The 27,272-nt window shown below is 60.1% G+C and overlaps 1 protein-coding gene across 5 annotated transcripts in view; it reads right to left on the bottom strand.

Moving 5' to 3' along the window:
• Positions 1-672: 672 nt before the first annotated feature.
• DENND2A (DENN domain containing 2A) overlaps positions 673-27,272 on the bottom strand; it is a 111,061-nt gene continuing 84,461 nt past the window's right edge. For 3 of the 5 annotated variants that reach the window (XM_070071406.2, XM_070071408.2, XM_089328699.1), the window contains 9 exons: positions 25,612-25,689; positions 20,039-20,179; positions 17,885-18,036; positions 7,588-7,765; positions 6,478-6,519; positions 3,781-3,898; positions 2,980-3,225; positions 1,819-1,905; positions 673-919 (listed from right to left, as the gene is read on the bottom strand). In XM_070071406.2, the coding sequence (XP_069927507.2) occupies positions 888-919; positions 1,819-1,905; positions 2,980-3,225; positions 3,781-3,898; positions 6,478-6,519; positions 7,588-7,765; positions 17,885-18,036; positions 20,039-20,179; positions 25,612-25,689 (1,074 nt within the window). In that variant the 3' untranslated portion in view covers positions 673-887. The remainder of the gene's footprint in view (positions 920-1,818; positions 1,906-2,979; positions 3,226-3,780; positions 3,899-6,477; positions 6,520-7,587; positions 7,766-17,884; positions 18,037-20,038; positions 20,180-25,611; positions 25,690-27,272) is intronic. The other 2 variants (XM_070071407.2, XM_070071409.2) reach the window with 1 other exon arrangement.

Genomic DNA, 27,272 nt, shown 5'->3' with positions numbered 1-27,272 from the left:
CGGACTGGCCTCTTCCTTCTCCTTCCCCGCTCCTGTCCACAGGGCACAACCCGGCGGGCACAGTCCAGTGAGGCCGCCCCCAAAAGCCCCTCCCAGAGGTCCTGTAAGTCTGCTATTGCATGCATCTGTGTGCGCAGGATGAGATGGGACCGTTGCAGACAGTCTACAGGGACTGGGGTCAAGGTGGCATCTCTGTGTCACAGCGGGCTCCGGGCACTCCTGCAAACCTTAGGAGGACCCCAGAACATCTTATTCACAGAGCTTACGAGGGACCCTCCAAGTCACGGGCTGCGCAGGCGTGGACGATTCCGTGGCTGTTAAGAGGAAAAGACGGCCAGCAAGAAGTCAGGCCCGTTTGAGGAGGAGCCTTGGCCGTGGCCACCAGGTGGCGCCGCTGACCAACGCAGAGAGCAGCTTGCTGGGGAAGCCACACATGGGTTCCTGTTCTTCCCACCTCCACTCCAGGGAGAGGGCCAGTGTCCTCACCTGGAGGACTCGTGCCCCGAACCCGCGGGCACCGCCTCTGGCCGCCCCCACTTCTGCCAGAGGCGCCTTCCCCATGCCCTGGCTCCTCTGGGCCTGACAGCAGCGGGACAAGCCGGGCCAGGCAGAGCCGACAGAGGACTGGGCAGCAGTCTCAGCCCCGGGGCAATAAACAGATAATCCAAGCACTTTCCTTTTCTTTTTTAATACCTAAGGTTAGGAAACCCAGTCCCCAGAATCCACACCACCACGCTCCGCTGGCACGTGGGCGCTGTGCCTGGTCCTCGCTCCCTTTCCAGTGCCGACCTGAAGGAGGGCGGCCTGGAGTCGGCCCGGCCTCTGCGCCAGGAGCTACCACAGCCCGTGTTCACGCTGCCCGGGCTTCCTCGGGGCCGAGCTGAGGGCTACTTCTTGTGCAGAAACTTCATCTTATTGCCTGAAAAAGAAAAGGAGACCGTTCCACCAGGCAGAGGGGGCAGTGCCGAATCCGGCCCTTCTCATCCCAGCTGTGGTCTGGACACCTCTCCCTGCAGAAGCTGGGGTGGGGCCGCCTCCTCGGGGGCTCCCCAGGCCCCTAATCTGAGAGAGGGAGGGGGGCTGGCACTGAACACGCCAGGCAGGGGGAAGACTCCAGCGGTGCGGGCAGGGGGCCTCTGGTGGGAGACGCGGCAGCCCCAGCTTCCTCCCTGGGGCGGCTTTATCCAAACAGCCACATGGCTGGAGCTGGCCAGTCTGAAGCCAGAAGCCAGGAGCTTCTTCGGGTCTCCCATGTGGGTGTGCGTGCAGGGGCCCAAGGACTCTGGCCATCTTCCACTGCTTTCCCAGGCACATTAGCAGGGAGCTGGATCCGAGATGGAGCAGCCGGGACTCGAACCAGCATCCACTGGAATGCTGGCATCACACGCAGTGGCTTAGCTCACTGAGCCGCAGCGCGGGCCCCCTCCATCATCCTCCCTTTCCCAGTGAGGGCCCTTCTACTGATTCGACCGCAGTCCCCGTACGTCCTGTTTCCACCTCCCATACACCAAGCCCTCTTCCTCTTGTCTGCTCCCCACTGGCCGCTCACGGCTCGGTGGGATGTGCCACCGCCAGGCCTGCTTTCCCGGCTCAGTTGTCCAGAAGCTTTGGAAGGGGAGCAGGCGACAGACACAGACAGCAAGACAGCCCTGGGGTGCGGTGAGGGGGGACGGCGGGGGGATCTTGTTTCCGCACCGGGAGGGACTTGGACAGGGTTAAGGCTTAAGGCGCCCGCTCCCGGCTGTCAGAGCTCTGTGCCGTCGGCTCCTGTGGGGGGGACCAGTCGAGCCTGCGACGGGGACGAGGCCCTGGCCTTACCCAGCCCCTTGAGGAACTTATTGACGCCACTGTGCTCTCCGCTGGGCAGGGTCTCCAGGTACTCCTGGGCTCGGACCTCAAACAGACCTGCGGAAGACACACGCAGCCGACTCAGCCCCCCCCCCCGCTCCGCAGGGGACACCAGCGGCTCTGAATCACCCGAGGCTTCCCATCACCCTGTGAGCCTCGCGCGACACCTGCTCTGCGAGCTTGAAAGCCAGCTCACACACAAACCCACTTCCATCCAGCGAACACCTTCCGAGTGTCCGCACGGTGCAGGCTCACGGTTGCCAAGGTGAAGCGACAGCGGGAAGCTCCTGCGCTCCGTTTGCTCCACTTTCCCGCGAGCCGGGCCCTAGCCAGGCGGTGTGGCGTCCTGGGAATCCGTTTCCAGCCGCTTTGTAGGACCCTGCGGCACTGTCTCCCTCCCTTTCTGAGCTTCAAGGCTCCGCAGCGCTAAGCTCTTCTGTCTCCCACCTCTCCATTCCCTTTGGCACACAGCCCTTGGCAGCCGCCCGGAGGAGGGCTCCCGGGTCTGCTCTGCACACAGCGGAGAATTTAGGGCTCCCAGCGCCAGGTGTGGCCACGCCCAAGCACTGCCTTCCCCTCCCACCTGAACAGCCATTACCGACGTGGTGGGATGTGAGGCTCCCAGAGGGGCTGCAGGTGACTTAAGGAAGAGACTGGGATGTTTTCTTCCTTCCCTCCCCTCCCGTGAAGTACACTGGAGCCCAGGCAGCCAGGGAGGCGGAGAAGCGAGGAGGTCGGGCAGCCTGCAAGGTGCAGGGGCCCCAGGTCGGGGCCAGGGTTGTCCTGGGGGTGGTTTGTGGAGGGCCTTCCGGGTGCCGGCTGCCACCTGCAGACCTCCTGGAGCCCATGTGGCCACGCTACGGAGCAGCCAGGAACTTGGACACGGGCCGCTCACGCACCGCCCAATCGCACTGCGTAAGAACCTTCACCCTGACCCCTCGGGGAGCCCGGGAGTTACGCCCCAGCTGCCCGGCTCCCTGCTCTGTGCTCTGGCTTTCTGCGTGTCGGGCGCGTAGACCCGGCTCGCGGTTCCACGGCAACACCTCCACCAAGAGAGGCGCGCGCTCCTGCCCCTGCCTTCCTCCCTGCTCGTCCCTTGAGCCTCCTGGGCTCTGGGCAGCCCCGGCTGACCCTTGGCATCCTGCCGGCGCATCGCCCGCTCCTGGATGAAGCCTCGGAATGTCTGGGTCTCCATGAAGAGCTCCAGGAAGCGGCGCAGGCTCTTGGAGGAGACGGCTTTGCGGAAGGCCTCTCGCTGCAGCGTCCGCTCCTCGCGCTCGCCCGGCGTCAGGAACAGGGAGTAGTGGCCCACGACCTCCACGAAGAAGCGGACAAAGGCTTCGGAGACCACCTCGTTCAAGGGGCTCGACTCGGGGCCTGGGCAGCGGGGGAAAGCGGGCACAGCGCCTTTGAGAAGAGCTCAGTGTGGGTGGGGAAAGGCAACCCCACGCGGTCAGCTATGTCCTGCCACGCTCCTGACCGAAAAATATGGTAATTAGCTATTTGCAAGGCGGAGCAACAGCGGGAGAGAGAGAGCTTATACCTGCCGGCTCACCCCCAAAACGGCTACAACAACTGGGGCTGGGCCAGGCCAAAGTGGGGCATCTGGAGCCCTATGTCTCCATCCAGGTCTCCCACATGGGTGGCAAGAACCCACGTGCTTGAGCCATCATCTGCTGCTGTCCCAGATGCTGGGCCAGAATCAAACTGCGCTCTGATGTGGGACAGCTTAGCCTGCTGTGCCACCATGTCCGCCCCTCCCCCCCTTCACACAGATATTGCAAGGCGCAGACAGAGGAGGGGGAAGCGTTTCCCTCAGCCCACGCACGCAGAAGCCGAGTGCCGGCCTCTCTCTGGGGGACCGGCCTGCCCACGGGAGTGCGTGGCCCTGTCCACGTGACCCTGGCCACCCGGGGGTGGCTGCGCACTCACCGTGCTTGCAGTCCGGGGGCCCCTCAACCTGCTCACTGGCCAGGTCGTTCCTCTGCTCCAGGATGTGCTCCAGGGCCACCTGCAGCTTCCGCGGCAGGATGGAGTCCTCGTCGTCCATCTGAAAGGCAGGGGAAGCAGGGGCCCTCGCGCCAGGGCTGCGCACAGCGGCTGCGCCTCGGCCGGGACTCCGCCCCAGACGCCCCGTGGGGCAGGCCCGGCTCAGGTCTCGGTCTAGTGGGAACTCAGAGCCAGGGCCTGGGCTTTGAATGTTGTCTCTGATCTTTAGAAGCTGTGTAAGCTTCAGCTTGTCCACTTTACTTACTTGCTTTTTTTTTTTTTTTTTTTTTGGACAGGCAGAGTTATAGACAGTCAGAGAGAGACGGAGAGAAAGGGCTTCCTTCTGTTGGTTCATCCCCCAAATGGCCACTACAGCTGTTGCTACGCCAATCCGAAGCCGGGGCCAGGTGCCTCCTCCCGGTCTCCCATGCAGGTTCCGGGGCCCAAGCGCTTCAGCTGTCCTTTGCTACATTCCCAAGCACATTAGCAGGGAGCTGGATTAGAAGTGGTGCAGCTGGGACTTGATCCGGCACCTATATGGGATGCTGGCATTGCAGGTGGCGACTTAACCCACTGTGCCACAGTGCCGGCCAAGATTTTATTTTTTAAAGATTTATTTATTTAAAGAGATCTTCCATCTGCTGGTATACTCACCAGACGGTCGCAATGGCCAGCGCTGGGCCAGGCTGAAACCAGGAGCTGGGAGCTTCCTTGGGGGGTCTTCCACATGGGTGGCAGGGACCCAAATACTTGGGCCATCCACCCCCCACTCCTTTCATTGGCAGGGAGCTGGACAGGAAGTGAAGCAGCCGGGCACATATGGGATGCTGGTGCTGCAGGTGGTGGCCTCTAAAGCCACGCATTTCCCTTGTAAAAGTGCCAGGCACTCAATGGGTGGTTTCCCCTGCCTCTGCCCCGCAGGGTAGCCAGTGCTGGCCGGGCCCTCTGCCCCGCAGGGAAGCCAGTGCTGGCCGGGCCCTCTGCCCCACAGGGAAGCCAGTGCTGGCCGGGCCCTCTGGCCAGGACGGGTGATCAATGCGATCTGTATCTGGCTTTATGATCTGGGGAGCTTTGGAGAGGGGCTGCCTGAGGGCTTTGGGGAAGAGAAAACAGAAAATGATCACAGCCATGGCAGAAGTCTCTCAGCAGTGTGACAAGGCCAAGGTCAGAAGCTGTCCACCTGTATGCCCAGGGGTCTTCCTTGATAGGAAGGCCTGATCGGAATTAGACCTCTGGAGATGAACGTGTCCTGTTTTCTCTGACCACCAAGGTAACTGTTGATCATTGTGGAAGATACATGACAGCATTAGAATAATCGAGAACCCCTCATCATCTGTCTTCCGACAGTCTTCCTGTCTCCCTCCCCAAGAAAATTAGCAATAAGGTGGGGCTGGCACTGTGGCACAGCAGGTTAACGCCCTGGCCTAAAGCACCAGCATCCCATATGGGCACCGGTTCTAGTCCCGGCTGCTCCTCTTCTGATCCAGCTCTCTGGGCCTGGGAAAGCAGTAGAAGATGGCCCAGGTCCTTGGGCCCCTGCACCCACGTGGGAGACCGGGAAAAGGCTCTGGCTTCAGATTGGCGCAGCTCCAGCCGTTGTGGCCATTTGGGGAGTGAATCAGCGGATGGAAGATCTCTCTCTCTGTCTCTACCTCTCTCTGTAACTCTGTCTTTCAAATAAATAAAACAAAACTTTAAAAAAACAAGAGAGCAGTAAGGTGTTGGTGGGTTCCTTTCTCACACACACACCCATCTGTGCACACGCGTACAAACACACATGCACATGCACGCACCTTTCTCCTCTCTTCTAAAAACACCGAGAGCAGCAAAATCAAGTTTTTAGTTTTGTGTCTTGACTTTTTTCCATTCAACAATCCTATCGTGAACTTTGTTATTAAATGTCCTTTAAAAGTCTATCTATGGCTGGTGCTGTGGCTCACTAGGCTAATCTTCCGCCTGTGGTGCTGGAACACCGGATTCTGTCCCGGCTACCCCTCTTCCAGGCCAGCTCTCTGCTGTGGCCAGGGAGTGCAGTGGAGGATGGCCCAAGTGCTTGGGCCCTGCACCCCATGGGAGACCAGGAGAAGCACCTGGCTCCTGCCATCGGATCAGTGCAGTGCACCGGCCACAGCGGCCATTGGAGGGTGAACCAACAGCAAAGGAATTCCTTTCTCTCTCTCTCTCTCTCACTGTCCACTCTGCCTGTCCAAAAAAAAAAAAAAAAAAAAGTCTATCTAGAAAGGTACGGGCTTACAGCTGCGAGCTCTATGAAGACTCCAATGCTGGGAAACCACGCAGGGTCAGAACGTGTGGAAGCCCTTGGCCCCCTCCTCGCTGTGTGGAAGCCCTTGGCACCCTCCTCGCTGTGTGGAAGCCCTTGGCCCCCTCCTCGCTGTGTGGAAGCAGTCCTAGGCCCCCTCCTCGCTGTGTGGAAGCAGTCCTTGGCCCCGGCCTCTCTCCTATCCCCACGCAGCCCTGAAATCCCAGGGCCGCCTCCTCACTGTGCTCAGTGTTGTTGCCTGCTTGTCAGTAAGGAGGCGCTGCGGAGCTCTGGGCCAAGTCCACCCTCCCACCCACCCCACCCCGCCCCACACCAGCTGAAGAGGGCAGGCAGTGGCTGGGGGCGTGGCCTCCACTCACCTGTCTGAGGAACCGACTGCTGACGAGGTCGACCACAAGGACCTGCAAGACGCAGAAACGGGGCCGTGACCATGGCCAGGGCTCTGTGCGCTAGCCTCCTCCTTGGTGGCACGGAGGGGCCTTCCCGAACCACAGCGCGCCGCCCTCTCAGCGCAGGCCTGGACACAGGGCCGCCCGCCGCCTCCCGGCCCTGTTCTCCACTGGCGAGGCAGAGCGGGGGGCACCCACAGTGCACGGGTCACTGATGGGGGCGAGACGCCAGAGGCCCTGGCTTGTGCCCTTCCCCCGCTGCCCACCTGGCCTTCTCCCTTCTCTGAGGCATTTGGGACGGGGCGCCCTCCCTCTCGCTCTGACGGGGGCTCTGGCCCGGGAAGGGGCCCTGGTGCAAAGTTCAAGGAGGCGCTCAGGTGCCCAGTCACACAAACATGTCTGATGGTGAGGCCTCGCTCAGATGGCAGCCCGGGCCACGGGCTGTGCTCAAGGAGGAGCAAGGGGCTTGGAGGGTTACAGCCACAGCCGCAAAACACGTGGGCTCCTAGCACATCCCAGAGCCCCTGCCCAGCAGCCCGAGGCCTCCTCTCTGCTCTCACACACCCTGCCCGGGGTCCCGACAAGCCCCTCGCAGTCCACAGATGTGGCTGGAGGGGCATCAGAGCCGGGGGCGGAGACTGGGGACGGCCCAGTGTGCACCTGCTCCTCCCAGTGGTTCCAACCTGGGGATGAGCCGGCTGTAAATCCCAGCACACACACGGGACTGGGGTTAGATGAACTGGGCGGTCCCTGCTCTTTAGCCCAGGCCTTGGGTATTCCCAACATTTTGGTGGGCATCTTGAACTGCTACAGGAGCCTAGCGTGCTCTGCATCCCGGGGCCTGCGTGGGGGCGAGCGGGTGGGAAGGGAAGGATGGGGTGGGGGTGAGGGTGACATGGGAGAGGCTGTCACCCGGTGGCCTTGTCAGTGGCTGTGTCAGTGGCTGGCACACCACTCACTTCCCTGAGATGAGACAGGGCATGCTACAGCTCCGAGAAGCTAAGCGCTCCTCCTGCTCGCCTCCCTCTGCTCTCCCTGGCCCGCGGGGACGCGCAGGGGCCGGGCCCGGCCGGGGCTTACCTCCTCCAGCGGCAGCTCCCGGAGCAGCGGCAGCGAGCTGGACAGCAGCCCGACGAGGAAGGGGGTGGGAGAGCACACGATGTCGATCATGGCGGGCGGCAGCACCGGGATGTAGGTGTGCTGCCAGCTGAACGGGTAGATGAGCGCCACCATGGCGTGGCAGCACTTGGACAGGGTGCTGCGGCCAGGGAGAGAGGGGAGAACGGCCGCTCAGGGCGGGCGCAGGCCCTCCTGGGCTGCCCCACCGCTTCCCGCTTCCAGAACTGTGTCATCCAAGAGCGGAGGGTGTCGTGGCTGGGATGGCTCCCATATCAAAGTGCAGCTCTGAGTCCAGCTACGCAGCTTCCGGTCCTGCTCCCTGCTCACGTGCCCGGGAAGCACTGCATGGTGGCCCAGGGACTCGTCTCCTGCCACCCTGTGGGAGACCTGGGTAGAGCTCCTGGCTCCTGGCTCTGGCCTGGCTCAGCCTGGGCCATGTGGCCATCTGGGAGTAAACAGTGGATGGAAGATCTCTCTGTGTCTCTCCCTCTTTCTCTGGACAGGCAGAATGGACAGTGAGAGAGAGAGAGAGACAGAGAGAAAGGTCTTCCTTCCGTTGGTTCACCCCCAAAATGGCCGCTATGGCCGGCACTGCGCCGTTCCGAAGGCAGGAGCCAGGTACTTCTCCTGGTCTCCCATAGGGTGCAGGGCCCAAGCACTTGGGCCATCCTCCACTGCACTCCCTGGCCACAGCAGAGAGCTGGTCTGGAATAGGGGCAACCGGGACAAAACGCGGCGCCCCGACCGGGACTAGAACCCGGTGTGCCGGCACTGCAGGCAGAGGATTAGCCTAGTGAGCTATGGTGCCGGCCTCTCTGTAAGTCTTTCAAATAAATAAATACATCTTTAAAAATTATTTTGATATAAGAAATTTAAGACTCATGCATAGTTTTTTCACAATAAACATCACACTTCCACGAGCCTCAGGTGATCTTGATTTTGAAGTGATTTTGATTTATTTTTAAAATTTTCATTCATTTTTATTTATTTGACAAGTAGAGAGAGAGAGAGAGAGATCTTCCATCTACTGGTTCACTCCCCAAATGCCAGCAACGTTAAGGCTGGGCCAGACAGAAGCCAGGAGCCAGGACGCCCATCGGCGTCTCCCACGTGGGTGGAGGGACTCAACCCCTGAACCATCGTCTGCTGCCATCCAGGCCCACGCGCAGGAAGCTGCGTTGGAATCAGGGGCAGCTGTGACCCCGGCACTCTGCTGCAGGACCTGGGTGTCCCAGCGGTAGCTTAAGCAGCTGCGCCACGACACCCACCTGGCCTACGCACTGGACTCCAGGGAAGTAGGGGAGCCCAGGACTTTAGACCCGGACGTGACCTCGGGCTAGAGTTCGCCTTGTTCTTAAATTCCTAAGGAAACGGAGGTCACCAAGGTGAGGGCCTCTGATTCTCGGGTGGGACAGGACAGGGACAGAGTCCTGCAGAGTGGAGGGCGAGACCCAGGGACACGCACGGGCCTTACAAGGCTCAGGGTGCGTCGTCCTCTGTGTCTGTGTTTTTGTCACTGCAGTAGACAAATCTGTTGCATACTTTCCCCAACTCCAAGACAAGGGGCTCGTGGCCTCTTGGGGTTCCACCGCAGGAGGAGGAAGCAGGGCTCGCCTCTCCGCCCGACGCCTGCTGGAGGCCCTGCCCACCTGCTGCAGAGAGCCCCATCGGCCACAGGGGTGCGAGGGAACTGGACAAGAGCGGGGAGAGGTGGGAGAAATGGTCAGCAGCACCAGCGCAAGACACCGGGATGGACAGACAGACGCCGCAGAAGGGAAGACGGAGTCCGTGCAGTGAACGGGAAGGGCCCGAGTGCAAGGACAACGGTATTCAGTTTCGGCTTTTAAAAAATTATTGGAGGACAGAATGGAGTCCCCATCCCTAATGTCTTTTTTTTGTTTGTTTGTTTGTTTGAAAGGCAGAGAGAGAGACAGAGAGAGAGAGCGAGCGATTGAGATTGTCCTGCTGTTGGTTCAGTCCCTAGATGGCTGCAACAGATAAGGCTGGGCCAGGAGGAGTCAGAGGCTAGCAGGGGTCCAGGCACTTGGGGCCTCCCCTCTGCCTTCCCAAGCACGTTAGCAAGAAGCTGGATTGGAAGTGGAGGAGCTTGGACTCGAACCAGCGCTCCCACAGGGGATGTTGGCATTGCAAGTGGCAGCTTAACCAGCTGTGCCCCAATGCCTCCGGCGCAGTCCCCAGCTTGCTGCCGTCACTGAGGTGGTTACTAGCCAGCTGCTTATGAAAGATGAACTCACTTAAGGAATTCGCACAAGGGCCAGGCTGGCCGCGCAGCACTCCACGTCGCGAGGCTGTTCAGCCATGGTTTCTACCTGGGCTAGCACCCACTGGCACCCATCTAGTTTGAGATGTTCTGCAGGAACCTTCAGCCCCGATCAAAGGAATGACCAATGGCTGGCGCCGCGGCTCACTAGGCTAATCCTCCGCCTTGCGGCGCCGGCACACCGGGTTCTAGTCCCGGTCGGGGTGCCGGATTCTGTCCCGCTTGCCCCTCTTCCAGGCCAGCTCTCTGCTGTGGCCCGGGAGTACAGTGGAGGATGGCCCAAGTGCTTGGGCCCTGCACCCCATGGGAGACCAGGATAAGTACCTGGCTCCTGCCATCGGATCAGCGCGGTGCGCTGGCCCGCAGCGCGCTGGCCACGGCAGCCATTGGAGGGTGAACCAACGGTAAAGGAAGACCTTTCTCTCTGTCTCTCTCACTGTCCTCTCTGCCTGTCAAAAAAAAAAAAAAAAAAAAAAGGAATGACCAATCTACCTACAGGCCCCAGATGGGCTGGAACCCACCTTGCCCTGACATCTTCCAAAGAACAAGCCACCTTCCTGCTGCTGACTGACCCAAGGAAGCCCACAGGCACCAGGGAGCAGCCAGCGGCCTGCACACAACCGGTCACACACGGCCCAGCCGCACCCCCCACGATCCACTGCCCGTACTCCTTGCGGAGTCCAGGATCTGGGCCCGTGGCTGCGTATTTCAAAGAACCGTCCACTTTCTGGGGCCAGGGGTGGTGGTGCCTGAGCTGCCGCGTGCGGTGCCGGCACCCCATCAGGCCCCTGGTTTGTGTCCCAGCTGTTCTGCCTTCCAGCAGCTCCCCCACTGTGGCCATCTGGGGAGTGAACCAGTGGATGGAAGCGCTCTCTGCCTTTCAAATAAAAAAGAAAACAAGTCACAAAACCAAAACCAACAACCCCCTGCTTCCTTGCAGTGCCCTGTGGTCAGGACGGCTTGCTGCACATCAGAAAGCGGGTGCTGTTCGAGGGCTGCATGTTTGGGGGGAGAGACAGGAAGTCCCACCTGCTGGTTCACTCCCAAGAAGGCCCGGGCATACCTGAGCCTGGCACTGCTGTCTCCCAGGGTCCTCATTAGCAGGATCCAACACCCCCGACGCCGCGATGTGGCCCTCTGATGGGATCACTTCTGACCCAGAATGAGGACAACTCAGTGGGCGAACTGTTGGCCACGGACGCAGCTGACGCCACGGTGGACTTCCTTTAACAAGGGCTCTCTCTCTCTCTCTCTCTCTCTCTCTCTCTCTCTCTCTATCAGACTTGCTGTGGCTGAAGGCACACCTGGTTATCATTAACACCTCGCTGGCTGCAGCCCATGGAGCCTGGAGCCTGCACTCAAACAAGGACACACGCTGGCAGGTATCTGAGGGCTCTCTCACTCTTCTTACTCTCTAGCCCATAGTGTGATTAAAAAAAAATCCTGCCTTGTCAAACACCAAAAGGAACGCTCAGGGCAGCGGCGGCTCTTCCCCAAACAGGCCGTGGGAAGGAGGGCTTCCCTGGAAGGCTTCTCTGAACCCCTGCTTCGAGAGAGCAAGCAAACGACATTGTATTCCAGCTGGTGAGGGCTGCGGGGCGGGGCGGGGCGGGGAGAGGAGAGGGTGAGCGGTGAGCGGCCAGTGGTGCTAGGCCGTCTCCTAGGAATACTACAAGTCAGGCCAGGGGTCTGGGCATGCTCAGGACAGCCCTCCAAGCAAGCCCCCCACAGAGCCTTGCTGTGTCTGAAGGTTGTCTGAGCAAGGGCCCTTGCAGCTGGCTCGCATTCCCCACTCCCGTGGGGGTGGAGGGAAGCACGCCCAGCTCCCACAGCTGTGATCAATTGTACGGAAACAGGCAGGAGAAGCACGCCCCCGGGCGACGTGGGCTGGGCCACAGGGTTAGAGATGGCACACTGGGCTGGGGCTTGGCCTGGCCGTTAAGACACCCACACGCCACACCCACAGGGGAACACCTGGGTTCCAGTCCCAGCTCCGGCCCTCAACTCTGGCTTCCTGCCAATGTAGTGCCCGGGAGGAGGCAGGTTACAGCTCAGCTAGCTGGGATCCTCCTGGGAGAACTGGATGCAGTTCCAGATCCCTGCCGTGGGTCCAGCCCCGTCGTGGGCAAATGGGAAGAATGAACCGGCAGATGGGGGCCCGCTCTCTCTCTCAAATGAACAAACAAAAGATAGATGGGGACAGGCAAGAAGGGTCAGGTTCCAGAATGTTCCCGAGGGCTGCAGCGTTGCTCCAGAAGCCCGGGCACACCTGGGACCGCTGCGGTTCCGTTCTGGTTCTGCCTCCGAGCCACACCTGGGGTTCCTGCTGCCCAGGCCTCCGCTCATCCAGAGCCTGAAGGAGCGGGGCACTGCGCTTCCTGAGACGCTGTCGGCAGAGCAACGACGAGGCAAGCGCCCCGAGGCCCGAGAGGATGGCCAAGTCCAGTCGTTTCCATCTGAACAGAGCTCCTCTCCCACCGGGGCCACCCCCAGGACCACGAGTGTACAGACACTCACAGGGCGGGGCGTCCCCACGCGTGGCTCTAGGTTTGATCCCGGAGGCAGCGGGCCACGAGTAAAACGCCCAGAGGTGGGGCTGCAGGAAGCCTGCCTGCTACCTCTGCCCTGCCCTTCCCCAGCCCTCGCACCCCCCCGCCCCCCCGCCGTGAGCGAGAACCAAGGACCAGATAACCCCCCACATCCTTCTGGCTCTAACACCCGCAAACTCCAAATCCGTTGGAGAGGGCGAAAGCCAGGAGCTGGAAACGGGAGCTTTCTGTTGAGGCCGCGAATGGAGCCCAGCTGTCACGGTCATGTGGGGCTTGCTGGACAGAAGCACAAGGGCGACCGGGCCTCAGGGTCGTTGAGCCACGGCCAAGATCAGAAGGAGACCACAACGCACAGCCAGGGTGGCCTGGGAGGGAGTGAGCCCAAGACAAGAACTGGAACAGGGTCATGCCCAAGACTGGGTCAGCTCAGGGATGCGTCTGGATCGGAAGACAACAGGCATTGGCGCTGTGGTGTAGCAGGTAAAGCCGCCGTCTGCAGCACCGACATCCCAATATGGGTGCCAGTTCAAGTCCCGGCTGCTCCTCTTCCAATCCAGCTCTCTGCTATGGACTGGGAAAGCAGTAGAAGAGGGCACAAGTCCTTGGGTCCCTGCACCCACGTGGGAGACCTGGAAGAAACTTCTGGCTTTGGATCAATGCAGCTCTGGCCTTTGCGGCCATCTGGGGAGTGAGCCCGCGGATGGAAGACCTCTCCCCCGACCCCCCTCTCTCTGCCTCTCTGTAACTCTGCCTTTCGAATAAATAAAAAAAAATTTTTTTTTAAAAAAAGAAGACAACAGAGTTTATGGCTGTGCTGTCCTTTAAATCTTGCTCCAATGTCAACTTCTTGGTGGTTAATATTTAATCACGATCTACCACTAGGCTATTAAAATTGCATTTTCCACAGGACTTTGTGAATTCCATGCCTTTCGAAGGCTGTGAAGCACTCGGAAGACCGGGGACCTCTGGAGCGTTTCTGGATGCCGGGCACACGCTGGTCATGCCAGCACTTGCAGGGAGACCTCACGCAAACCTGCCTGCCTGCAGACTTCTCCCGGGCCCCCTTCTGAGGCAGCACAGCCAGCCGAACGCAGCTGACTCCAGACAGGACGGGGACCCTCACGGAAGCCTGCAGAACCTGACTACAAGTGAACCCGAAGGGGCGGCCGGGCTAACCGCTGCCCGGGACACCAGCACCCACGCTGCGGCGCCAGGCCCAGCCCTCGCCGCCCTGCCCGGGACGCCAGCACCCACGCTGCGGCGCCAGGCCCAGCCCTCGCCGCCCTGCCCGGGACGCCAGCACCCACGCTGCGGCGCCAGGCCCAGTCCTTGCTGCTCTGCTTCCAGTCCAGCGTCCTGCTAGTGTGCCTGGGAGCGCATCAGATGGTGGCCCAAGTGGTGGGCTCTGCCAGGCAAGTGGGAGGCCCAGATGGAGCTCCTGGCTCCCAGCTCCAGGCTGGCCCAGCCCTGGCTGCTGCGGCCACTTGGGACGGAAGATCTGTGTCTCTGTCTTTCCCTCTCTACAGCTCTGCATCTCAGATAAGTTATTTGTGCAGTTACCAACATGTCGCTCCAGTGCTGGCAAGAGCAGGCCACCTAATTTCACCACTCGCCGGCAGCCTACCGCTTGGCTTTTGGTTTAAGGCACCACAAGAAGACAGAGTCAGCTTCTGGAACACCAAAACCTTCGCCCTCACTAAAACTTCCGTACAAACACTGCTGTACAGCTCTGACCGTGCCGCTCGGCCGGGCCTGCGGCTGAGCCGAAACTCTGGGGAACTGCGCTGAGCGAACCAGAAAACAAAATGTTTATCATCAGGAGAACGAGGGCAGGGTACAGGGAAGTATTTGTCTGGTTGTCACGGCAACAGAACAAACCATCCCAGCAACATCCCTCCTCTCCCATCTGTCAGCTGACGGCCCGCGAGGGCCTTCAGAGACGCTCAGTGTCCAGCCCAGAGAAGAAACGGGACAGAAATGTTGTTCTAAATCCGACCGATTTTTGCCTCCACTGAAGACCCTGTTAGAGCTCTGAAGTGGGCAGACCACGCGCAGCTTGAGTCAGTGCACGTTGCTGGCGGGGACAGTGCTGGGAGGCGCTGCAGACCCGGATGTCACAGGCCACGTCCCGTTCTCACGCTCTGAGTGCGGCCTCGCAGTGAGAGCTCGTGCAGGTGGGGGCGGGGAGGGGGGGCAGTGCCAGCTGAACGTTTCAACCGCACAGAATTTTCTAGGTTGGGCACTTCCCAACCTCGAGGCGGTGGCAAGCCCTCCACCTGGCCACAGGGTCAGAGGACCCCGTGCTGCGAGGGACGCGGGGGTTGCCCAGTCGTGCGGCCTCACTCGGGCCCTGAGGAACAAGGCAGAGACTTCCCGGCGCTGACTGGGACCTCACTGCCAAAGGACCTGCTTTTAGGACCTTTGTGGACGGACGGGGCCCCAGACTCTGGCTGGCTCCCAGGCGGTCCGCTCAGGAGCCGGGCGGCCTGTGATCTGCTTCCCTGAGCACCAAGGCAGAACTGCGCTGTGCCGGGCATCCGCCAGGCTCCTGCAGGACAGCGCACTGCCCTTGGGGGAAGCCGGACAAGAGGGTAATGGCTGCTCCGGGGCACAGCGGGTTAAGCCACCACCTGCAGAGCCAGCACACTTCTTTTTTAAGATTTATTTTTCTACTTATTTGAAAGGCAGAGTTACAGAGAGGAAGACAGAGAAAGAGAAAGAAGAGAGAGAGAAAGAGAGAGGGGGTAGAGGGAAAAGGAGAGGGAGGGAGGGAGCAAGGGGGAGAGAGAGAGAGAGAGAGAGAGAGAGAGAGAGAGAGACACCTTCCACCTGCTGGTTTACTCCCCAAATGGCTGCAACAAGTGGGGCTGGGCCAGACCCAATCTAGGAGCCTAGAGCGTTATCCAGGTCTCCTGCATGGGTGCAGGAGCCCAGGGACTTGGGCCATCTTTCACCGCTTTCCCAGGCACATTAGCAGGGAGCTGGGTCAGATGTGGAGCAGCTGGGTCTTGAACCGGTACCTCTATGGGATGGCAGTGTCATAGGTGGAAGTTTAACCTGCTATGGCACAACGCCAGTCCCTGCTCCACTTCTGATCCAGCTCCCTGCTAATGTGCCTGGGAAAGCAGTGGATGATGGCCCGAGTCCCTGGGCCCCTGCACCCATGTGGGAGACCCAGAAGAAGCTCCTGGGTTCAGCCTGGTCTTTACAGCCACTAGTGGTATCAACTAACGGATAGAAGGTCTATGTCTGTATCTCTGTCCTTCTCTCCTTCCCTCCCTCCCTCTAACTCTGCCTTTCAAATGAAGAGAGAGAGAGAGAGAGAGAGAGAGAGAGAGAGAGAGAGAGAGAAGGGGGGGTAAAGAAAGAGAGAGAGAAAAGCCAGACTTGGCTGCAGAGGGTCAGAGCTGCGAGTGGACCAAGTGCAGCTGAGCCCGGGTCCCGTGATGCCCAGCAGATCGGGACGCACAGGACTCCTCCTGCTCTGGCAGAACCCCCGTGTGATGAGAGGGGCACATGTGTGCCCAAACAATGCAATCAAGGCGCTCTGCACACAGGCACGGCTCCCCACACCCTTGCCGTCTCAGTAGCCAGCCACCAGCTGGCCACTGCTGCAAAACGGGTGATGGGCCCATGGTGCGGGGGGGGGGACGCTGGGGGCTACACTGGTGGCTGACCCCTGCGCAGACTGAATCTCCACAGGCAGAGGACGGAGAGTCCACCCCACTGCCGGGCAGTCCACGTGGGCTGCCCATCTACTCCACAGAGCCACCCCGTGTCGGGGACTCACTGAGGCCCAGCTGCTCCCCACAGGGGTCACGCCTGCCCCGCAGCGCAGAGGCTCCACAGGAGCTGAGCCAGCGTCCGAACTGCCAACCCCGAGATCCGGGGCGAGGCGGTCTGCGGGGGAGGGGAAAGGGCGAGGCGGTCCTGTGCCCCCCCCAGCCGCCTCTGCAGCCTGCGTTCCCAGGTGTCCTCTGGCCCGAGCCTGCGGTCGCCTCCCTGCGTGAGGGACGCTGTCTTTGACGAGGCCACACTCCCCCTCTCCATTCCTACCTTGGCTTTTGCTGTACTTTGCCCAAAACGCCAGATGAGACTCAGCCCTCCTCCGCCCTGGAGGCGGCCTGGGATGGGGTGGCGCTGGCCCCTCCTCGCCAGCCGCACCCATCTTCCCAGGCTGTCAGGCTGGGTGCTCCCCGAGTCCCACATCTTCACCCCAAAAGCAGGCTCTCCAGGGGGCTGTCTGTCCCCCAGCTGCACTCTGGCTGGCACTGGCACAGTCTGGCTGCCACCTCCTCCCAAGTCCAGCGCTCGCCCCTCCCCCGAGTGCAAGCCGGGAAGCAGGGGCCGCGTGGGCTTGGCACTGCTTTAGTGCCGATGAAACCCGATGCTGCTGGCTGAAGGGCTGTCACTCACTCACCCTCAGCCTACCCAGCGCCCTGCACCAGCTGCGTGCTCACCCACAGGCCCCCTTCCTGAGTGGACACAAGCCCAGGGGAAGTGCAGTAGGCACTGAACACACGGCAGGGGCAGGCGGGGGACAGCCACATGGCCACTGTCCACAGAGGTGAGCAGATGGGCTGTGGCCAAAGGGAGGGCCGGCCACAGCGCCCACCACACCCCCCCCAGGGATTCCACGTGGACACATTCCACCCTCCCCCACCCCACTTCCTCCCCCCTCTCCTCCTATCCACGGTTCGGGATCTACTTCCTCTGCAGACCACACTGCTTGGGCGTCTCCGGTTTTGGCACTTCTTTGTGCCAGATGGACTCCGCAGGTGGCCTGCTCTGCCTCTGCCGGCCGGCCGGCCCCAGGCCTCGCACATCCTCTCACACCACTCACACATCTGGGCCCCGGGTTCCAAAGCAGGGCGGCTCCGAGTCAGTATTTTAAAATGATGACAATGCAGGGGATTTTTCACTTTTTTGAAAAGCTCAGAATTTACCCAAATTCCTACTGGAGTCTCTTTCGGGAGCTCTTCTGGTCTCTGACCGGCCTTTGCAAGATCACTGAACGGGACCCCTGGGACGTGGGTGGCATCCTACCGGGCACTGGGTACAGGAATATGGTACGTGCGGTTTATTTTGGTCACGAGGGGGAGGTGGATGCCTCGGGGCCATCAGCCCTCCTGGGCTGGCCCTGTCCCCAGGGCCCCTCTCGGCTCCTGCGGTGGCTGCTCCGCCTCCCGCCTGCTCTCAGTCCCGGCGCTCGCTCAGGAGTGAGTGTCCTCCCTGGGTGTGCAGAACCTGCTGCCCCCAACACCATGGCGCCTCTCTGCCCCTGCGGCAGCACGTGCAAAGCAGGCCGAGCGCTCCGCAGGGAAGGCCCGTGTGGTCGCCTTGCAGACCCCAGCCTGAGTTCCCCACGCATCCTCCCAGGCCCTCCACCGTCACCCCCGGCCTCCAGGCGGGGCAGCCGGGCTGGTACCTGAGCTTGTCGGCAATGAAGATGACCCTCCTCTCCAGGAGCAGCGAGGCGAACACACAGAGCAGGTGGCGGACGCTCAGAGACGAGAACAGAGACTGGAAATCCACGTGTTCCAGCCGGGAGTCCAGCGGGCGGCACAGCTCGATCACCTGCTGGGCGACGGGGCAGCCACGAGGTGGGAGGGGGCAAGACCCGCCGGGACTGGCGAAGGGATCCCAGGAGGCTGGGGCGGGGGGCGCCTCCCCACGGAGGGGAGGAGCCGGCAGGGCAGGGGCAGTGCTGTGGGCTCACAGCGGTCAGGAGGCTCTCTGGGGCCTGGGTGTATCTGGGCTCCCCTCTCCGCCTCAGGGCATTCCACGAGGATCGCAGGGATGGGGACTTTCCCCTGCCAAGGCCAGCTGGTTTATTTCTAACACCATCTGTGTGCCATACAAATTACCAACTTAAACTAGCCCGCTGGGGCTGGCACTGTGGCACAGTGAGTAAGGCCGCTGCTCGTGGTGCCGGCGTTCCATATGGGTGCTGGTTCCAGTCCCAGCTGCTTCTCTTCCAACCCAGCTCCCTGCTAACACGCCAGGGAAAGCAGTGGAGGATGGCCCAAGTCCTTGGGCCCCTGCCACCCACTTGGGAGACCCGGAAGAAGCTCCTGGCTCCTGGCTTCTGATCAGCCCAGCTCTGGCCATTGTGGCCATTTGGGGAGTGAACCAGCGGATGGGTACCTATTTCTCTGTCTCTCCCTCTCTCTGTAACTCTGCCTTTCAAATAAATAGATGAATCTTAAACAAAAAAGTTAGCCTGCTGTGGATCTTTTGAACTTTGAGTCGGCCTACCCGAGGCTGCCTTGGCAGGGCAGACCAAATGATTCTGCAGGCCTTATGGGGCCGGGGGGCAGGGGTCCTGGACATTCCTCCCCCGGCGGGAGGGACGCAAGGCTCTGACGGAGCACCACTCCCAAGACCCAGTCTCGCCAGAAGGCGTCTCTTACTGCTCCGGACCGCGTTCCCATCACTTCCTGAAGACGTCCTTAGCGTCTCCCTCTCCTCATTTCACACCAAAGTGTTCCCCAGTTCATCTCAGGTGCTGCCGCTGAGCACGTCTCTCTTTAAACAGGTGAGCAGATGAGACCTGATTCTGCACTGCACCTGCCCAGGGCCCCGCCCCGCCTCCCCCCAGCAGGGCCCACTCCGATCCGCGATCCGCGCTGCCCCTTCTCCGTGGCCATGCGACCTGCAGCTGGTGTGGAGCAGTTTCGGGTTCTCCAGCAACAACTGCTCTCTGTGCTGTGACACTGGGTGGTTCCAGGAAGCCCCGGGCCCACCCTCCCCCTCCTCAGCCTACAGAGGTGACCTGACTTTCTGAGCCCTTTGGAACTAGGCTCGAGGCTGACTGGGATCTACATGGAGGGCGTGCAGGGAACAGGGAGGATGAACCACAGTCCAGGAAGGAGGGCAGGCTTCCAAGTCTAGCGTGAAACATCGTATCTGCCCTGCCATCCCAGCAAGGGATGTTTTAGATCATAAAGTTGTAGCGATGATGCAGACCCCACACGCAAATGGGTCCGATTTATGCACAGTAGCTGTTCATAAACGCTAAGGACACGATGGGGTAAGCCTCCTGCATCCCACATCAGAGTGCGGTTCCACCCCGGCTGCTCCACTTCCAAGCCAGCTCCCTGCTAACACGCCTGGGAAGGCAGCGGGAGACGGCTCAATTCCCTGGGCCCTTGCACCCACGTGGGAGACCCAGATGGAGCTCCTGGCTGCTGGCTCCACCCTGGTCCAGCCCGGCTGTGGCAGCCATTTCGGGAGTGAGCCAGCTCTCTGTATCTCCCTCTGCCACTCCCTCTGCCTTTCAGGTAAATAAATAAATCTTAAAAAAAGAAACAAACAAAAACCCAAACCGGAAAAACTAACGGTGTTCAGGGCAAGTCCCTGCCTCTCAGGGCCAACAGCAGGCTAAGGGCTGCCACGTGTGTGGCCTGGTACTCGAGGGCTGCTTTCCGGGCAGAACCCCTGGCCCGACGGGTCCCGCTGAGGGTGGGGCTTGTGAGCGGTGATCTGGGGCTGGAGGGCACCCTGCTGAGTGTGATGTCCCACCGAAAGCCAGCCTCCCCCCACCCCGGGCTGGCTGGTCAGGGAGGGAACCAGTGCTGACCTCGGTCCCTGAGCCGGGCAGGAAGTTCTTCACGACGACGGTCTTGCCCAGGGCTGGGAAGGGGGCTTCCATGACGCTCCTCATGAGGGGCTGCACCAGGGCCGGGGAGATGCCGCGTCTCTTCTCCACCTCGTCCAGGATCTGCGAGGTCAGAGAAGAGCTCAGCTACGGAGAAGGGGGGGCACTGCGGGCCACCCTGCCTGCCAGGCGCAAAGCCTCAGCTCTCCTCCCACCCGTGCCCCACCCCCATTCTGCAGGGGAGCGACCCCAAGGATACCAAAACTGGTTCCTGGGGGGAGGTGTGTGAAAACAGTGACATTGTAACAGTTTGCATCTCTCTAAGGGGCATGATACATAAACAGACAAGACGGCTTCTCTGGGGGCCAGCCTGCGGGAAATGCAGGTGACAGCCATGAGGGCCCCCATTCAGGCCTCTGAGGACGGCGGTAAGAAAACGGTAAGAGCAGGCATTGGCAAGGACGCGGAGAAACTGGATCTCTTGGTCGCTGCTGGCAGGAATGGAAAACAGTGAAGCCACCTTGGAAAATAGCCCGGCGGGTCCTCAGAAGGCTAGACATCGAGGTACCGCGTGGCCCAGCACACGGCACGCCCAGTACGGGCCCGCGTGGAAGGAAAACAGACGACTGCAGGCAGCAGCCAGAGAGCAGGCACAGCCCAGGCGTCCACGGACTGAGCCAGAGAGCAGGCACAGCCCAGGCGCCCACGGACTGAGCCAGAGAGCAGGCACAGCCCAGGCGCCCACGGACTGAGCCAGAGAGCAGGCACAGCCCAGGCGCCCACGGACTGAGCCAGAGAGCAGGCACAGCCCAGGCGCCCACGGACCGAGCCAGAGAGCAGGCACAGCCCAGGCGTCCACGGACCGAGCCAGAGAGCAGGCACAGCCCAGGCGTCCACGGACCGAGCCAGAGAGCAGGCACAGCCCAGGCGCCCACGGACCGAGCCAGAGAGCAGGCACAGCCCAGGCGTCCACGGACCGAGCCAGAGAGCAGGCACAGCCCAGGCGCCCACGGACTGAGCCAGAGAGCAGGCACAGCCCAGGCGTCCACGGACTGACGGCAGGAGAAACCAGACGTGCCTCAGCCGCACAGGGGGACCCGACGCGGTCACAGAAAGGGACAGGGCACCAGCACATGCCACACCCCGGGTGAGCTTGGAAACACACAGCGCCGAGGGACGGGCCGGACGCACAAGGCCACACACTCTGACTCCGTGTAGACGAGACAGCCGGGAAAGGTAAGTCCACGGCATAGAGTAGACCGGAAGTGGGCTCAGGTCTGGTTCCTCACCGGGGTGAGGAAGACGCTGAGGCCGTGGAGGTGGCTGTCAGCTCTGTGGGTGCACCAAAGCCACAGGAGCCTCAGCTCTCCACGAGGGGCTGCACAGGTGGGCCACAGCTCAGGGAAGCTGTCACTCAAAATCCAAATGCATCTTCCATCCAGCTGTCCATCACGGTCCAGATAACAGCACTGTTTGTAGCAGCGCCACATGTGGCTACTGCGCCCTCAACGTACGGGTAGTCGAATGGGATTTGTCCTACATATATTCACTGAATTTCAAAATACAAAATTAAGGAGGCAAAATATCTCAACAACGTTCATATTAATTACATACTGAAGTAACAATATTCTGAATGGACTGGGCTAAATAAAATTCATTAAAATTCAAAAGGCCATATGAGCGTGCCTCAAAAAATTCACTGCAGTTACCCTTGACCCAGCAGCTCCAGTTCTGGGGACACGCCCGAAAGAAGTACGCGCGGGCTTGAATCGACACGTCTGTCCCTGCAACTGACGCGCGGGCTTGAACGGACGCGTCTGTACCTGCAACTGACGCGCGGGCTTGAACCGACGCGTCTGTACCTGCACCCAGGCTCACGTAAACGAGAGGTGCGGACAGTCCGGATGTCCATCAGGGTGACAGGGCAGACACACACACGTGCCATACACACACGGCGGAACGCTGCTCACCCTGACAACAGATTCTGACACACGCTGCGACACGGGTGAGCCCTGGGGACACGAGCCAGACACAGAAGTGACTGCACTTAGGTGGCGCGGCGCCGGCCAGCGGGGAGGGGAGAGGAGGGGGGGAGCGTGACTGTGGAGAGGTGCAGTCCCCGTGTGGGGGACGAGAACGTTCCGCGGCATCACAGTGTGAACGCATTAATGCCACTGAGCTGTCAGAAGGCACGTTCTGTTACGTACTCTTTAGCACGGGCAAATAATGTGACACAAAATTAAGACTCTTGGGGCAAGAATTAGGGAAACATGTCTAAAAATGACAGTCGGGGAAGCAGTACCGCAGAACAGATCGCGGAGCGCCGGGCTGGTGGGAGGCACAGGTGCCGGCTCGCCAGCTCCAGGTCCCGGTCGCGGCGGCCTGCCTTTCCTGCTCTAACTCCCTCGTGCCTCCGCCGGCAGCAGGAGGTGAGCAAGCGCGCTCCAGCTCACTGAGGCAGACAGACACGGGCACCAGAGCCCAGCCCAGACCTGCAGCCTAGCGCAGAGACCAGCCAGCCAGCCAAGCCCAGCCTGCTCGCGACCCCCGGGGAGCCCGGCGGAGCAGCCGCAGCTGGCCTGCACATCTGGGAGGACAGACAGTGGCCACGCAGCACGGCCGGAGCAGCAGCTACCCTGCTGCCCTCCCTCCAGGGACTCACAGAGCTGCTCTGTGCCTCTGAAGGACAACGTGCCATCTCGGCCATACTCGTGCCACACCCGAAACAGCTCCAGGGCTGGTATCAATAGCCCGAGATGCTGCTGCCACCCTAGCACACGCCTGCAACATCCCTGATCAGAAACAGACATGAGAGCGCCGGACTCGCCGTCACCCAGGTACGTGAGCAGGTCCCTGGGGCCTCGGAATGAAGTTTCCGTAAACTCCGAAGCCTCCCCTGGGAGCCGGACTCCTTCCCAGGCGCCGTCTCACTTCTCACTCTCAGAAGCACTCTCGCCCTGCCCCCGACTTCACGTTTGAGCAAACCCATGAGGAAGACTGGCCCGAGCAGTAACGTAAACCATGCTACAGCCTGAACGTGAACCGATCTGCACCCCAGGCGCAGTGGGGGTGAGACCCCGTCTCAGGTGACACTGACTGCATGAGTTCTTCCAACAGACCGGCAGGAAGGACCAAGGTCAGGACAACGGAGGCTGAGGCCGGCTCTGAGGTCAGGGGAGGGCAGGCTGAGGGATGTTCTTGGGAAGTGATGCTGAACAGCCGTGGACAGCATACACAGGGATTTTCATTCTCCAACAGAAAGCCCAGACGGAAACAGATAGCCAAGAAGGATTTAAAGTGAATGCATGGGGGCTGGCGCTGTGGCATAGCGGGGAAAGCCACCACCTGCAGTGCCGGCATCCCATATGGGTGCTGGTTCGAGACCCGGCTGCTCCACTTCTGATCCAGCTCTCTGCTATGGCCTGGGAAAGCAGCGGAAGATGGCCCAAGTCCTTGGGCTCCTGCACCCACAAGGGAGACCCAGAAGAAGCTCCTGGCTCCTGGCTTCGGATCAGCGCAGCTCCAGCTGTTGCAGCCAACTGAGGAGTGAACCAGCAGATGGGAGACCTCTCTCTCTCTCTGCCTCCCCTTCTCTGTGTAGTTCTTTCGAATAAATAATTTTTTAAATAAATATTAAAAAAATAAAGTAAGTCTATGGACTAGGGGCTCATGTTGGACTGACACAGGACATGCATGTGGGAGGAGGCCCTCTGTTGCGACTGGCATCACACAGGGTAGGAATTCTCTATGTCCCCTAACCCCCAATCAGGATGTGTAGATAAAATATGGCCACAAACAGAGACAAAGAAAGAAGAGTGTACCCCTCTTCCCCAGTCACACATCTGTCCTAATAAATCTGCCGCTGGTATCTCTTCTACAAACACACCAGGCCCACCGACCACTGGAAGTGTGGTCCTGGGTCACGCAGGCTGCAGTTTACGCCCACCGATGCTGTACCAGCTACGGTGTGGTGCCCATGAACCTACAAACATTGTAAGAAACCTGGCATTGCCGCTCAGTCTCGGGAAATGATTCCAGCTGAGCCCGCAGGCGTAATAAACTGCTGATCCTCCACTGTCTCTGTGCCTGTTTGCTGGAAGGAGTTTTCCCACCCCAGGTTTCGGTAACAGATGGGCCAATTCAACACAATTCTCATGTCTTGATATAATGGCTCATTTTCAGGAAAAGAATAAGAAATTACATTAATATTTCAATAAATGTAGAGTACCAATACATAATGATTCTTACGTACAGGTAACACAAATACACAGAGCCAGGGGTCTTCAGGAAGTTCATGGAGGGGACGTCTGGCCTCTGAGGACGCCTGCATCCCACACTGCAGGGCCTGGGTTCTACCCCAGCTCACTCCCTGCCTCCAGCCTCCCGCGAGTGCAGACCCAGCAGGCAACGCTGAGGGCCCCAGCACCTGCTCTCCTGTCTCCCAGAGCAGGGGTGGGTGTGGGTGAGGGCCCCAGCACCTGCTCTCCTGTCTCCCAGAGCAGGGATGGGCATGGTGAGGGCTCCAGCAGCTGCTGTCCCCTCTCCCAATGCAGGGGTGGGCATGGTGAGGGCTCCAGCAGCTGCTGTCCCGTCTCCCAGTGCAGGGGTGGGTGTGGGTGAGGGCCAGGGCCCCAGCACCTGCTATTCCGTCTCCCAGAGCAGGGGTGGGTGTGGGTGAGGGCGCCAGCACCTGCTCTCCTGTCTCCCAGAGCAGGGGTGGGTGTGGGTGAGGGCCCCAGCAGCTGCTGTCCCGTCTCCCAGTGCAGGGGTGGGCACTGGTGAGGGCCCCAGCACCTGCTATCCCATCTCCCAGAGCAGGGGTGGGTGTGGGGGAGGGCCCCAGCAGCTGCTCCCTGTCTCCCAGAGCAGGGGTGGGCACGGTGGAGACACCTGAGTTCCCGGTTCCCAGCTCCAGCTGCTCTGGGCATTGTGGTAAGGAAACTGGTGGATGGGAGCTCTCTCTCGCTGACTCTCAAGTACGTAAAATTAATTTTTTCAAAGGTCATAGAAAATACAGATCATGAAAAGTGCATGGATTTAAGATTTTTTTGCAATAAAAATATCTTAAAATACTCCTACCTAAGGCATCCCAGGTGGTGTCTGAACCACCCGGCCATGCATGCAGCCCTAAACTTACCTTTTAATTTAATTTTCCCATGAAATGCTTGAAGTACCCTGGTTCACCCCTCCCCTCTCCTCCCCTCCCCCTGCCTCCTGGAGCCCCGACTCTCCCCCACCCCCACCCCACCAAAGGCTAGTATGACAGAAGACAATGCGTTGAAGATGGAGAGTGAAACACCTGGAATATTCTCAGAGGACCCTTTACAACTCCCCCCTCCCCCCCACACCATTGCCAACTAAGTTGCCTCCTCCCCTCCCCAACTCCCTGGGCCTGGTCCTCCCCCAACCCTTATTTCCTGAGCCAATCAGAACAGAGAAGAGCAGAAGAAATGGTTAGGAAAACAGGAAGTACTGGGGGGGTGTCGCCTGGGTCTCCTGCACCCCGCCTCCCCCCCCCCCCGCCTCCCCTGCCCTCCCCTGCCCTCCCCCCTCACCTTAGAGAAGAGGCTGAAGCACCCCAGGCGGCTCACGATGCAGTAGACCTCGGGCAGACGCTTCCCTTTGCCTCCAGGCTTTGGGAGGAAAAACACAGGAATCAGGAGTGTGGACATCTCAGGGAAGAACGGAAGCCACATGTTTTCTGCTATCAAGTGGGAGAGGCCTCTATTTTACAGTTCTCCCGGATCTTTTAAGAAAACGCACAGATAGGAGAGCGCACAAATCACTTTTTCACAAAGCGGCCCCTGGAAGAAGAAACACACCAGCACCAGGAGCCCAGGGCCCCGCTAGCCTGAGACCTCTTCGGGGTCCCCGTGACCCTGCCCCAGATGGACCTGCGAGCCACGCCGCTGAAATCCCGCGCGAGGTGCGCCTCTGTGCCGGGCTCCAGCACTCAGCATCCACGAGCTCCACGGCGACAGGCGACGCTGCTGGTTGCCCACACACCATGCCACAGCACCCTGCGGTGCGGTGCCGACACCATTACCGTGGTAAAGTACGCATCAAGAAGGCTTTTGGGCTTGGGCTCATTGTTGACCCCAGTATTTTTGCAGCTACTGTGGCCACAAGTTTCAGGACGCCAGAGTGGCTTTCGAAAGTCCAGGAAGAAAGCAACTGTCACCTCCCACCCCGCAGCGGGAAAGCGCTTCCGGTCATGAGCTTTTAGTACCTCTGAAGGGCTCAAATAAAGATCGCCGTGCACATAGTGGGTCAACGCCGTCAGGGAAGGAGCCCGGCTTGCTTACTCGAATCACCGCAGCTCTCCCGAGCACTCACTCGGGCTACACGTGCTCAGTCAGGGAAGGAGCCCGGCCTGCTTCCTCGAATCACCGCAGCTCTCCCGAGCACTCACTCGGGCTACACGTGCTCAGTCAGGGAAGGAGCCCGGCCTGCTTACTCGAATCACCGCAGCTCTCTCGAGCACTCACTCGGGCTACACGTGCTCATCACAGCGAAAATTCTGGAGAAGCCGCTTCTGAAGAGCTTCCAAGCTAACCTTTTTTCTTTTTTTTAAAGGTTTATTTATTTATTTAAGAGACAGAGTTACAGAGACAGGGAGAGACAGAGAGAAAGGTCTTCCATCTGCTGGTTCACTCCCCAAATGGCAGCAATGGCTACAGCCAGGCCAATCCAAGGCCAGGAGCCAGGAGCTTCCTCTGGGTCTCCCACGTGGGTGCAGGGGCCCAAGCACTTGAGCCACCCTCTGCTGCTCTCCCAAGTGCACCAGCAGGGAGCTGGATCAGAGGTGGAGCAGCTGGGACTTGAATCAGTATCCGTGTGGGATGCTGCTGCTGCAGGCGGAGGCTTAACCTACCACATACACCTCAGCACTGGCCTCCTAAGCTCACCTTTTTTTCTAAAAATTTTTTCTGATTTTCTTTTTTATTTATTTATTTATTTTTTTGACAGGCAGAGTGGACAGTGAGAGAGAGAGACAGAGAGAGAGAAAGGTCTTCCTTTGCCGTTGGTTTACCCTCCAATGGCTGCTGCGGCCGGTGCACCGCGCTGATCCGATGGCAGGAGCCAGGTACTTATCCTGGTCTCCCATGGGGTGCAGGGCTCAAGCACTTGGGCCATCTTCCACTGCACTCCCGGGCCACAGCAGAGAGCTGGCCTGGAAGAGGGGTAACCGGGACAGAATCTGGCGCCCCGACAG

This window comes from Oryctolagus cuniculus, chromosome 3, assembly GCF_051225735.1.
Source record: "Oryctolagus cuniculus isolate XC-2025 breed Fujian yellow rabbit chromosome 3, ASM5122573v1, whole genome shotgun sequence".
Classification (NCBI taxonomy): Eukaryota; Metazoa; Chordata; class Mammalia; order Lagomorpha; family Leporidae; genus Oryctolagus; species Oryctolagus cuniculus.
The sequence above is the reverse complement of the archived record's forward strand: the minus strand, read 5'-3'. Positions and strand labels throughout refer to the sequence as shown.